Source organism: Phascolarctos cinereus, unplaced genomic scaffold (genome assembly GCF_003287225.1).
Source record: "Phascolarctos cinereus isolate Bilbo 61053 unplaced genomic scaffold, phaCin_HiC Scaffold_2;HRSCAF=192, whole genome shotgun sequence".
In the NCBI taxonomy this organism is placed as follows: domain Eukaryota; kingdom Metazoa; phylum Chordata; class Mammalia; order Diprotodontia; family Phascolarctidae; genus Phascolarctos; species Phascolarctos cinereus.
In genome coordinates this window covers 252,185,241-252,198,533 of record NW_027555625.1, presented here as the reverse complement: position 1 = coordinate 252,198,533, position 13,293 = coordinate 252,185,241, and the positions used below count along the sequence as shown (strand labels likewise).

The 13,293-nt window shown below is 37.3% G+C and overlaps 1 protein-coding gene across 1 annotated transcript in view; it reads right to left on the bottom strand.

Moving 5' to 3' along the window:
* PRPF6 (pre-mRNA processing factor 6) overlaps nucleotides 1-12,002 on the bottom strand; it is a 70,572-nt gene extending 58,570 nt beyond the window's left edge. The window contains exons 1-3 of the mRNA XM_020981663.2: nucleotides 11,791-12,002; nucleotides 9,994-10,162; nucleotides 8,508-8,626 (exon numbers count right to left, since the gene is read on the bottom strand). Of these exons, the coding sequence (XP_020837322.1) occupies nucleotides 8,508-8,626; nucleotides 9,994-10,162; nucleotides 11,791-11,861 (359 nt within the window). The 5' untranslated portion in view covers nucleotides 11,862-12,002. The remainder of the gene's footprint in view (nucleotides 1-8,507; nucleotides 8,627-9,993; nucleotides 10,163-11,790) is intronic.
* Nucleotides 12,003-13,293: the final 1,291 nt, after the last annotated feature.

Sequence of the window (13,293 nt, the reverse complement as noted above, 5' to 3'; positions counted from 1 at the left end):
AAACAAGTAGAGTTTCCAAAAAAATATTATTTAGCCAGAACTCTAAGAGTTGACAGATGAACCAAGAGAAAAAAAATTTAATACTTACCGGGGCAAGGGGGAGAGTAAAATAGTGAATAACTGTAATCTTCAAATATTTGAAGGGTTTTATGTGGAAGAGGAATTAGACTTATTCTGATTGGCTTCAGAGGGCAAAACTAAGACAAATAGTTAAAATTATAGTGAAACAGATTTTCAATCTCTATTAGGGCAGTCCAAAAATTGAAATGGGTTCATGAGTGCTTAAGTTTCCTACCACTACAGATCTTCAAGCAAAGGCTGAACACCATTTGTTGTGGAGATCGTAGAGAGAATTTAAGGTTTAGGTTGGGTTTAGGATATCTGAGACCCTTGCAATTCTAGGATTCTATGTGTTATATACATAAACATATACACACATATGCATACATATAATGTTTATTTTAAAGAAATCAAAAAGGACTAGAATTATAAACTTGGGCAAGAAACTTGAAGATGACAAGGGCTTCAGAAAAGAATGGCAGTTCTGGATTTGAAAATGAGATTTTTTCAGGACAACAGCGTACAATGTAAGAATGACAGGCTCTTGGCCACAGAGGACATTAAATAAGAGTTGGTAAGAATGCATCTGCCCAAAGTCCTACAAATAAAAATTTTTAAAGAGACTTTTAAAAAGGGAGAGAGAAATATGCCAATTTATATCCACCAAAGCAGATGCCATAGAGAAGCTACAACACAGCAGGAGGCACATCCAGAAACTGAGAAAAAAAAAATCCAAGCAAGGAGTCAATAATAAAACCCATGGCCCTCAGATGTCTATATAACTAAAGGCCTCTAGACAGGCATCATGGTATAGTGGACAGAGCACTGAACTTCAATCAAAAATTCTACAGCACAAGTAAGACCACAAGGAATGAAAAATGCTCAAGAATAAAATCCTGAAAACATAAAGATAAGTCCATTAAGAAGACAAGAGTGTCTAAAAGGATCAATAGAGATACATGGGAAATTCTTTGACTTAGTTTTTTTTTTAAAGACATACAGAAGATGGGCTAATAATAAAAAAAAGCATGGGGCAGTCCTGTAAAAAAGGCAGGGCAGTCAAAATTCAGAATGTGCTAAGGCTGGTGAGAAAAGGTAAAAACAAAAATGAAGGAGTTTTTTAAGTACTGGGGAAAAGATGAAGATAAAAGGACCATTGTTCAGGGAAGGTGGGAAAACAAAAAATTATTCTGCTCAACTTTTACTTTGCTTATTTTCTCTACCAATAAGAATGATCTTGGGACTAAAAGGACAGAAGAAAAATGGCTAACAGGAAGTTCAAACCCAGAAGTAGAGAGATAGAAAGAGAGCTAATTAGATGCTTTAGAGGAGTTCATGTCACCAGAACCAGATGAACTACATCAAAGAGTACTAAAAAAAACTGAGAGTCAAGATTACTGAGCCAATGTAATTGATCTCTCAAAACATTGGGCTACTGAATCAGAGGAAGACAAATAACATTCCAATTTTCAAAAAATGGAAGAGTAGGCCAATGAGCTTGACTTTCATTCCTGGAAAAGTTCTAAATTATTATAGATATGGCTAATAAATATCTAGAAAAGGAAGAAGTGATCACAAAGAGGCAGCATGGCATCATGAAAAATAAGTCATAGAACAGAATAATGAACTGATCACTGTACAATTATAATGACTATACCTGCCCCTTGAAAAGAGCTGAAAAAGTGTACCTTCCTCCCTTCAATGAAGGAGTAGGAAATTTATTTTTTATCCTACAAATTTGCTAAAGTCATTGTTTAATTTTTAGTGACTCCTTAGGGTTAAGTATATCATCTGCAAGAAGTGATAATTTTGTTACTTCTTTACCTATGATTATCCCTTCAATCTCTTTTTCTTCTTTTATTGTGACAGCCAACATTTCTAGTACCATGTCAAAACGAAGTGGTGACAATGGACATTCTTTCTTCACCCTTGAATTTATTGGGAAGGATTCCAGTTTATCTCTGTTGCAAATAATGGCAGCTCTTGGTTTTAGATATATGCTATTTATCATTTGAAGGAAAAATCCATTTATTCTTGTGTTTTCTAATGTTTTTAACAAAAATGGATGTTGTATGGTCAAAAGCTCTTTCTACATTCAGATTCTTATAATCTAGCCACTGCTCAGATTCTTACAATCTAGCCAATAGCTCACTAACATTCAGACTCCTTAAGAGTCCGCTCAATATGACGGATGTTCTAATAAACCTTGTTTTTGGCTGGGGAAAAAAAGCTCTGTCCACACCTATTGATATACTGATACAAAAAAAGTATGATTTTTGTTGATTTTGTTCTAAGTATGGTGAAGTTTATAACCCAACCCTAGTTAGAGTACATAATCTTTGTATTAAGTTGTTTTAGCTTCTTTGTTAATGTTTTATATTAAACTTTTTACATCTACATTCATTAGGAATATTAGTCTATAATTTTCTTTCTTTTTTAATTCTCCCTGGTTTTTTTTATCAAGACCATATCTATGTCATATAAGGAATTTGGTGGGATCCTTTCTTTTGCTATTTTTACCCAAAAATTATGCAATACTGGAATTAATTGTTCTTTGAATATTTAACAGAATTCATTTGTGAATCCATCTGGTCCTAGAGATTTTTTTTCTTTGGAAGTTCAACAGAATTAAATACTCTATTTCTTCTTCTATTAATTTGAGTATGTTTTACTTTTGTAAATATTCTTTTTTTTTCATTTTAAATTGTTGCTTTTGTCGGCATGTACTTGGATAAAATAGTTTCTAATAACGTCCTTTATTTCTTCGATATTTGCTGTGAATTCTCATTTTTCATTTTTGATATTGATAATCTGGTTCTCTTTTTTTCTTTTTAATCGAAATGGCTAATGATTTGTCTAATTTATTGTGTTTAAAAAAAAAACAACTCCTACTTTTATTTATTTGGCTAGGCAATGTAGTTAAGCGACTTACCCAGGGTCACACAGCTAGTAAGTGTTATGTGTCTGAGGCCATATTTGAACCCAGGTCCTCCTGACTCCAGGGCCGGTGCTCTATCCACTGCGCCACCTAGCTGCCCCCCCACTTTTATTTATTAATAAAAAGGTTGTTGGTTTAATTTTCAATGTTGTTAATTTCTTCTCTAATTTTCAAGGTTTCTAGTTGGAATTTAACTGGAGCTTTTTAATTTGTTGGCTTTCTAGTATTTTTAGTTGCATTCTCAATTCATTGATCTGTTCTTTCTGGTTTTTTGTTAATAAAAATATTTAGAAACATAAATTTTCCCCCAAGGACTTCTTTTTCTGCATTCCAAAAAATATGGAATGTTATCTCATTGTTATCATTATTTTTAATGAAGTTACCTATCATTTCTGTGATTTGTTCTTTGACCCAACAATTCTTTAAGTTATTTAGTATCCAGTTGAGTTTTAATATTTTTTCTGACCCTTTAATATAATTTTTATTTTATTGTGATCAGTAAAGGATATACATAATTTGTCTGCATCTCTTGTGAAATTTTTATCCTCATGTTCTAAGACATAACCAATTTTTGCAAAGGTACTGTTAACAGCTAAGCTATAAAAATACAAAACAGTCAGTTAAGAATACTTGCAGGACATAAAATAAACTTACACAAATCATCAGCATTTCTTTAAAATACCAATAAAACCCAGTAGGAAGGAATAGAAAGAAAAATTTCATAAAACTACCACAGAATGTATAAAATACTTGAGAGTCTATCTTTCAGGACACACACAAAAAGAACTATATAAATACAACTACAAACAAATGCTAACAGAAATAAAGACAGCTCTAAATAACTGGAAAAATATTAATTGCTCATAGGTAAAGCGAACAAATATAATAAAAACACAATACTACCTAAATTAATTTACTTATTCAATGTCATACCAGTCAAAGTACCAATAGCTTACTTTATAGAACATAATACTGAAATTCTTTTTAAAAATCAAGAAATTTCAAGAGAAATAATGAGAAGAAATGGGAACAAAAGGAGCCCAGCCATGGAAGATCTTCATCTATATTACAAAGCAGTAGTTATTCAAACAATTTGATACTGGTTAAAAAATAGAGATCTATCAATGGAACAGATGAGTTATATGACATACAGAAGCAAATGTATCTAATACCCTAATATTTGACAAACATAATGGAAGGAAGGAAGGAACGAAGGAAGGAATGAAGGAAGGAAGGAAGGATTTATTAAGTACCTACCATGTGCCGGGGTCAGTTTAAATCTGGCCTCAGACACTAGCTCTGTGAACTGAACAAGTCACTTAGCCCTGTTTGCCTCAGTTTCTTATCTGTAAAATAGGCTGGAGGAAGAAATGGAAAACCACTCTAGTGTCTTTGCCAAGAAAACCCTAAATGGGATCAAAAAGAGTTGGACACAAGTGAACAACATGTGCCACGCACTGAAATAAGCAATCTACAAATATTATCTAATTTGATCCTAAGTAAGTTGCCCAAAGTCACACAGCTAGTAAGTATCTGAAGCTGGATTTGAACTCAAGTCTTCCTGACTCTAGGTCCAGGACAGCCACTTGGCTGTCTCTAAAAGCCACAGTTACTGGGATAAGGAATAGCTAACAAAAACTGCTGAAAAAATTGGACAAAGACATGGAAGAAATTAGATTTAGACCAGTACCTATACCTTACACAAAGATAAGCTCCAAATGAGAATGTGACCTAAATGCTAAAGGTCACACCAAAAACAAATTAGAGAAACATGACAAAAATACTTATCACATCTCTGGATAGGAGAAAAGATAATAAGCAAACAGGAATAAAGAGGATTAAAGAAGACAAAATGGATACTTTCGGTTACATAAACGTAAAAAGGTTTTGCCCAGACAAATCTAATAAAGCTAAGATTAAAAGTGAAAGAAATAACTGGAAAAAATATTTGCAACACACTTCTCTGATAAACATTTCATTTCAACGTTATATAAGGAAATGATTCACATTTATAAAAAAAAGAGCAATTCCCCAATTAATAAATGGTTTAAGTAAATGAACAGATAGTTCTCAAGGGAAGAAATCCATGTGGCTATCTATAGCCACAAGAAAAACATGCTCCATATCATACTAATTACATTTCACACACATCAGAGTAACAAAAAAGACAAAAAAAGGAAAATTATAAACGTTGGAGGGGTTATGGTAAAGAAACAGACATACTGATGCACTGGTAGTGAAACTGTGAATACGGACAATATAAAAACAAAAGTTATTAATTAATATGTGCCCTCTGATCCAGGTAGACCACTGTTTGTACAGAAAACATAATAGCTCTTTCTGTGGTGGCAAAAAATTGGAAACTTAAGGGATGTTAATTAAGGAATGGCTTGATTAAGTCATGACATGAATATGATGGAGTATTACTGTGCTTTAAGAAAAGAACAGCTGATTTCAAAAAGACATACAAAGACTTACATAAATGTATTCATATACTGAGAATGAAGCAGAACCAGTAAAACAATTTATAAGATCAATATTATATAAATGAACAATTTTGAGGACTTTTATACAACTGATGACGAATGAAATGATCAGAACCAGACTATAACAACACTGTAAAAATATGCAACTCTGAAAGTTGCAAGAACTATAATACAATAACCATTCATGATTTTAGAGGGCTGATGATGAAATATACTATTCACTAAAAGAAATGACGGATTTACAGTATAGAATGAGGCTTATATATATTTTTACATAGCCACTGAAGGAATTTGTTTTGTTTGATTATACAGATTTGTTACAATAAATTTGTTTTTCTTTTCTTTTTCCAATGGGTTAAGGGGTGGAAGAGACAGAAAAGATCACTTTTAATTTTTTTTAAATATAGACTGAAGGATGCTACAGATATGAAATGTTGCATGAACTTTCAGATGAGATCACTGCATTACTAGTTTTACTTAACTGTTGTTTTGTTATAAGAGACCTCTCACTAAGTGGAAATAATCTTTTAATGTTTGTAATATAAAAACAAAACACATCAATAACACTTAAGAAAAGGAATGGGGGACTATGAATGTGGAAAATGGCATATCCTGTCAGACACAGATTTTGTGTTGGTTTTGCTGAACTATTTTTTTTCTTTCTTATTCTTTGTCACAAAGGATGTCTCACTAGGTAAGAGAGATGTAGCAGATACATTCAGAAATGAATTTTGAAGCAAAAACAAAAAAAAAATCAATAAAAATATAACATTTTTTTTAAAAAACAAGTCAAAAAGTCATAAATGTAGAGTTGGAAGGAACCTCAGAGGCCATTTTCAGCCATTTTTAGACTCCTACAGTCTCTTCCTCCAATTGGTGAAATTCTTCTATAAACCTGCATCTGAGAAAGTACCCATGCCAGCCACCATGTTCTCTTCAAAGCTGGATCAGCTAATGGCTCACCAGACCAACTCTAAATCTTGTCCCTCCCCTCCCCCACTGGTTCTTCTCTCCTCCCTGCTCACTCTATCTCTAGTTTTTGAGCTCCCTTTTACATGTCCTCCTTCACTAGAATGAAAGCTCCTTGAGGGCAGGGGCTGTTTTTCTTTTTCACTGATTTGTATTCCCTGCACTTAGCACAGTGCCTAGGACACAATAAACACTTAATAAAAGCTCACCTATCTATTCCAAACCGCTTATTTTACAGATGAGAAAACTGAGGGCCAGAGAGCTTGTCCCATTCATCCTAAGTCACACAGGTAGTAAGCAGTAGTGCCAAGATTCAAATCCAGGTCAAGGGTTGGAAAGGATCTCTGAGCCATCTGGTCCAACCTCCTCATAAATGAGTTGAACAAGGTCATACATACTGTAAACTTCAGAGATGGCATTTAAATTCAGGGCCTCTGACTCCAAACCCAGTGGTCTTTCCATTCTGCTTTGCTGCCTCTCAACTGCCACGTCATACTAGATTAATTTTCTTATTTGACTGGCATTTCTAGACTCATAAAAGAGGAGACTGTTGTAGATATAACTTACCTATATTTCAGCAAACAATTTGAAAGTTTCTCATGCTGTTGTTTTCCACATAAAGATATGGGCTAGATCAGGGCTTCTTAAACTTTTTCCACTCGACCTCCTTCTCAGTTTTGGCAGCTTTCCTTCACGTTCGTGCCCTGAGAGCATGCGAAATACAAAGTGCCCAAGCTTTGTGCTCAGAACCAAGGCTGCAGTGAAGTTGTGTCATACAACACAGGCAAGCACTGCCAGAAACACCTCGGATTCATTATGTGTTTGATTTTTAATTAATTTTTAGTCACTGTGCCTTCAGAAACCTTTTACAAACTTGCCAAATTTTTCTCGGCCCCATATGGAGTCACAACCCATAGTTTAAGAGGTGCTGGACTAGATCGTAATAGTTAGATGCATTCAGAAATGAATGAACAGTCAGACACAAAAGAATAATCATTAACCATTCACTGCCAATGTGGAAGGAAGTCCCTTGTCTTTAACCCTGGCTTTAACATTTTTATCAATAACATATAAAAGCAAAGATGGCAAGCTTATCAAATTTGTAAAGGAATCAAAGCTGGGAAGTAGAGCTAAGAGTGGATGACAAAATCAGAATCCAAAATGATCTTAAAAAGGAATGCTGGCCTGAATTTAATAAAATAGAAGTTTAATCAACTTCAAAGAACTTTAAAAAACAAAAACAAAAATCCTTCACCAGTGTAAGACATAAATGGTTTGGCTATAAAGAAGTTGGTCTGAAAAAAAAACTGGAAGTTTTACTAGACCACAACTCCAATAAGTCAACACTGTGGGAGGGCAGTCAAAACAACTAATGCCATCTTACAAGAGAGGTCACCGTGTTAAGATTAGAAAGGTGACAGTCTCATCATACCTCATCCTAGTCAGATCACATCTCAAATACTGTGTTTACTTCTGTGATGTGAAATTTGAGGCACAGTAACTTGTTCAAAATATCAATTCAAATTTTTGGCATAGCCAAGTACAGAACTCAAGGCTTTCTGACTCCTCAGGGGCAGTTAGGTGACCCAGTGGATAGAGCACCAGCCTTAGAGTCAGGAGGACCTGAGTTCAAATTTGGCCTTGGACACATAACACTTACTAGCTGCATGACCCTGGGCCAGTCACTTAACCCCGAATGCCTCACCAAAAAAAAAAAAAAGACCTTCTGACTCCTCTACTCAAGCTCCCAGATCATAATGGTTTTTGATGAGTCCCCTGCAAGGATTCATACAACAATGAAAGGAACAGTGGATTCAGAAGAGCTAGGTTCATATACCACCCTGATCCTTCTGTGTGACCCTAGGCATGTCACTTAAATTTCCCTCAGCCTCAACTTCTTCATCTGTCAAAAGTAGAGATGTAGGACTAGATGGGCCCTAAGGTCCCTTCCAGCTCTAGATTTGTGATTCAAGCAGATACTATCACAGTCTAAAGATCTAGTTGTTCTCAGAAATTAAATAAACTAAAAAGTATGGAGCAAAAGTTGTCCTTACCTCCTTTCTTTTCTTCTTTCATCCATCCTCTTGTCCAATGCTGCATAAATAGCATCTGCTTCCTCATCATCTTTTTCATAAGGACCACTTGAGAAAAGACTTCCAGCATAACCATTAAACTAAGATCCAAAGAAATAATTTCTAAATTAATTTATTCCTTTAATATAAATAACATCAACAAAAAAAGGATAACCACCTCTGTCAACATAACCCTGGGTAAAAATGTCTCTTCTATACTTTCAGAAAAGACACGTACTACAGAATATTTTAAAGAATAAAACCTTAATTTAGAAAGTGTTGTTACATAGTTATGAACCACAGAATACCACAATTTCAAAGTCAAAAATGCAGGGAACCCAAAGAGCAATAAAAAACACATGGAGGGGGCAGCTAGGTGGAACAATGGATAGAGCACCGGCCCTGGAGTCAGGAGGACCTGAGTTCAAATATGGCCTCAGACACTTGACTAGCTGTGTGACCCTGGGCAAGTCACTTAACCCCATTGCCTAGCCAAAAAACAACAACAACAACAAAAAACCACGTGGAGAGTGCAATTAGGTCAGAGACATCTTATTAATGATGACTTATGTTCAAATACTGGTGTGAAAGATGTTGTCAAGGACACACAACTAGAAAAAAAGGTAGAATGTTCAAATTTTAAGAACAAAGAATACCAGATGGATCCCTTAAGTAGTGAACTGCTACCCAAGATACACTCAACAAAAAAGAGGAAGGTCTCCAGGGCACTGCAGAGATACTCCAGAGAGAAGTTTAGCATAAGATGACAAGATACAGATAGAACACAGTCTAATCAGACGAAGGAAAGGTCTACCTAGAGGAGATCATGGATCTAAATTATTTCTCTTCACTAATCAGAAGGAATATCAGTGGAGAAGTATAACCAAAAAAAAAATACCAGCAATCAAACTTGTGAGTGTTCATTATCACTCACACTGAAGACCCTTTGCCTTTTGCAGGCCTTTTGGCCTCAAGGAACAGATACAGATATGAAAATTCCTCTCCCTTTTTTGCAGATGAGACTACCAAAACAGTGATATGTTCATGAGTTTTACTCAACTTTCTCCTCCTCTTCTTTATTATTTATTATAAGGGACAGCTCTGGGCAGGGTGGAGGAATACTTTGGCAAACAGATAATATAAAAAATATCAATAATTTTTTAAAAGTCAAGATGCTACATTAATGTAAACAATTTCCTGGCTTTTTACTTGTTGTTCTGGTATAGGTCAACCTAAATGATCTCTTCTGTAGAGATACAAAAATTATACAAACATTTCATTTTATTCTTACCCTTTCTCACTTTGTTAATGGAGTCATAAATAGCTAAAACATAACAAATAAATCAGCCACCCAGATTATTCTCTAGCACAGATGCAGTTGCATACAGTAGGGGGAATTTAAAGAGTCTCTCTTCCTAGGTAGGGGTTATCAAAATAGTCCATGAAAGGCCCAAATATATATTATCACCTCATCATAGTTAGTGTCATTCAGATCTTCATCATCATCATCTGCAGCCTGGTTTTTCTTCATCTGGTCCCCTACAGTCCTCTTGCCTGGTGGAGCATGTCGATCATCCACTGGGTCATTGGCATCACGAGCAGGACCAATATCTGACCGGGTGGTGAAACCAGTGGCTCTGTAGGAAATGGCATGGATTCAGCTACTGATGTATGATAACTCTTAACAAATGCTTGAGATGTTTAATGTCAATATGCAAGCTTTAAGGTTTGCAAAGTGATTTACATGTCTCATTTCAGACTCAAAATCATCCTCTTGAGGTATGTACACCCATTATTCTTTCCATTTTATGTGTGAAGAAGCTACGGTTCAGAAAGGTTAAATGATATGCACGGTCACACACCTAATAAGTATAAGAGGCAGGATTTTAATCCAACTGCAGTATCTATCCATAAAGCCACACTGCTTCTTAAGAGATTTCAATCAAGTCAAAAAAGTACTTATTAAGCATCTACTATGTTGCACGATGCTGAACACTGGGATACAAAGAGAGGCAAAAAAAGTCTCTGTCCTTAAAGGGCAAGGACTCCTAATGAGGGGAAATAACATGCAAACAACAATACACACATAGAACAAAAGGGAGAAAATCTGAGAGGGAAAGCACTAGTATTCAGGAGTAATGGGAAAGAAAGGTATCTTGCAGAAGGTGGTATTAACAGATATGAAGTCAGGTAAGGTGAGGAGAGAGAGAAATTCCATTTTGTCTACCTTACCTTTATACCTATTTCTCTCTTTTTTTCTAGCATTCACCCACTTGTTTTTTCTCTAAGTAAATGGAAATTCAAGGGGTGAAAGGGTAATTTCAAGATGCCACAGAGCTATTTCAATAGAGATTAACTAATCATTGCTGTATTCTCAAAACTTAAATACTATAAACTGTATAGGAAGATGAAATCTCTGGTCTACTGTTGAAAGGACATAGTGTTCAGTTTTTTCCCCCCAACTGGATAAATTTATGTTAAGACAGAGGAAAGAATGGGGATCAAAAAGTAAAGATGAGCTACTGGTAGGAAAGATGAAAATGAGAGTAAGGTGGGGGAAACAGACAAAATGAGATATTACAATCCCCCAAGAAACTGAGCTTGAAGGCGAGGCACTGGGGTTTCCTAGAAAGAACCCTGGGCTGAATCCCCTGAAGTTCAAAATCCCTGCAGTTTCCTAAACTCCAGTTTATCCCACTTATACAATATAGGTGTTGTACTCTTGCATCAGTCACAACAGAGTTGCAAGAACAGCCTTTGCAAACACTGAAGCAACATGGCTTAGTTATTATTTAACTATGATTATTATTATGAGGCAGTACTTATTTCGGGAAAGATGGGTAAGAAGAACGAACAGAAACTTAAGTCCTGCTGGGAAATAGGAGGAAACGAAGAGAGAGGGGAGGAGAGAGAGACAGCGAGAAAAGAGAAAGAAGAGGAAGAAGTGGAGAGAGGAGAAAGAACGAGAACGATGGGGAAGGGGGGAAAGAGGGGGGGGAGAGAGGGGGGGAGAGAGAGAGAGAGAGAGAGAGAGAGAGAGAGAGAGAAGAGAGAGAGAGAGAGAGAAAGAGAGAGAAAGAGTGTGATAGAGTGTGCATGTGCGCTCCTCCCCAGAGCAGCCGCCACAGCTCCCCACCCCTCCCCCGAGGACATGGGCACACGACAGGCGGGCGGAGGAGGGATGAGGGATGCAGCTTCCACCGGCCCAGGGCCGCCTGGCTCCCGTTCTGACCCCGGCCTCGGCTCCGCTACAGCCCCTGCTCACCCGCGGCCCAGCCCCGGCACGTAGCCAAGGGGCGCGGGCATTCCCAGGAACGGCTTCTTTTTCTTGTTCATGGTGGCGGCGGGAAGGCCGGGGGTAGCTGGGGAAGCAGAGGGGAACCCTCCCCCTCACCCAGGTTATTCCTCCGAGACTGAGATACCGCAGAAACGCGGACCCAAGGAGGCGGAAGTGCGTCACCCGAAACCCGGAAGTATAGGAAGTCTCCGTTGCGACGCCCCACCCCGCCTCTTCCTCTCCGGAGGTTGATAGGAAGCGCTTTTCCCCTAGCCTTGTGGCCCGACGGTGTCAAAAGGGCGAGGTCCCTAAGTGGTGGGTGTCTACGCATGCGTAGGAGTTCTGCGCTCCGGATCTCGCCGTGGGCGTGGGAATGCGGAGCACCTTTTTTGCACATGCGCACAGATACACAACTTCATCCACTAACTGCGTGAAGCTGCCCACGCCATTCTTACCTCGCTGAATCCATAGGTGCAATACTCCAGCAAAAGCACACAAAGCTCCCAGTTCATGAGCACAGACACACGCAAACACAATTCAGTTCATTCAACAAGTATTTATTTAGCATCTGCTAAATATGCCAGGTACTTGCTAGGACCTGAACCAAAATGAAACTATGCCCGCAGTCAAGTAACTTACATTCTACCCTGGGGGAAAAAACGGGCGCACAGACGAATAAATGCAAAATAATTTAGGGGGTAGCCCTAGGGAACCAGAAAAATCCGTGGTTAGGTGAATACTCTAGAGCTGAGGTATGAAAGTAGCTAAGGATTCCAAAAAGCAAAGGTGACGAAAAAACTCTAAAGTGTATGAACAGCCTGCGTAAAGGCAAGAAGATAGGATATGGATTTCAGAGGAATAGCAAGTAGATCAGTTTGGCTGAAAAATAGAATCTGTAAGTGGGACCAATGTTTGGAAAGAGTTTGAAGCCAGATTCTGAAGGGCTTTACAGACTAAAGAGGAGTTTATATTTACCTAAGATGTGCTTATGAGTGGAGGGGACAGATGTGAGAGATGTGAAGGTTAGATCAATATAATTTAATAATTGACTGGATGTAGGGGATTAGGAAGAACCAAGGGTCAAGGATGACTGGCAACGTAGTTTGATTGAAAGGACTATGGTGCCTTCGTGGAAGTTAAGAAGAAGGTGGGCTTAAGAAGGAGGATTATGAAATTCTGTTGTGAGCATGTTGAGTGCGAGATGCCTACAGGCCATCCAGGCAAAAATGTCCAGTAGGGAGGTGGTGATGTAAGACTGCAACTGAAGAAAGAGATGTAGGCTAGATATGTAGATTGGGCAAACATTCAGAGATGATATTTGAATCCATGAGAAGCTGATGAGCTCACCTACAAGAGGGGCTTTTAACCTGGGAACTGAGCTTGGGTTTTTAAAAATATTTTGATAATAACTTCACTATAATTGTTTTACTTTGTAATCCTATGTATTTTATTTTATACATTCAAAAATACTATTCTGAGATTGGATCTGTA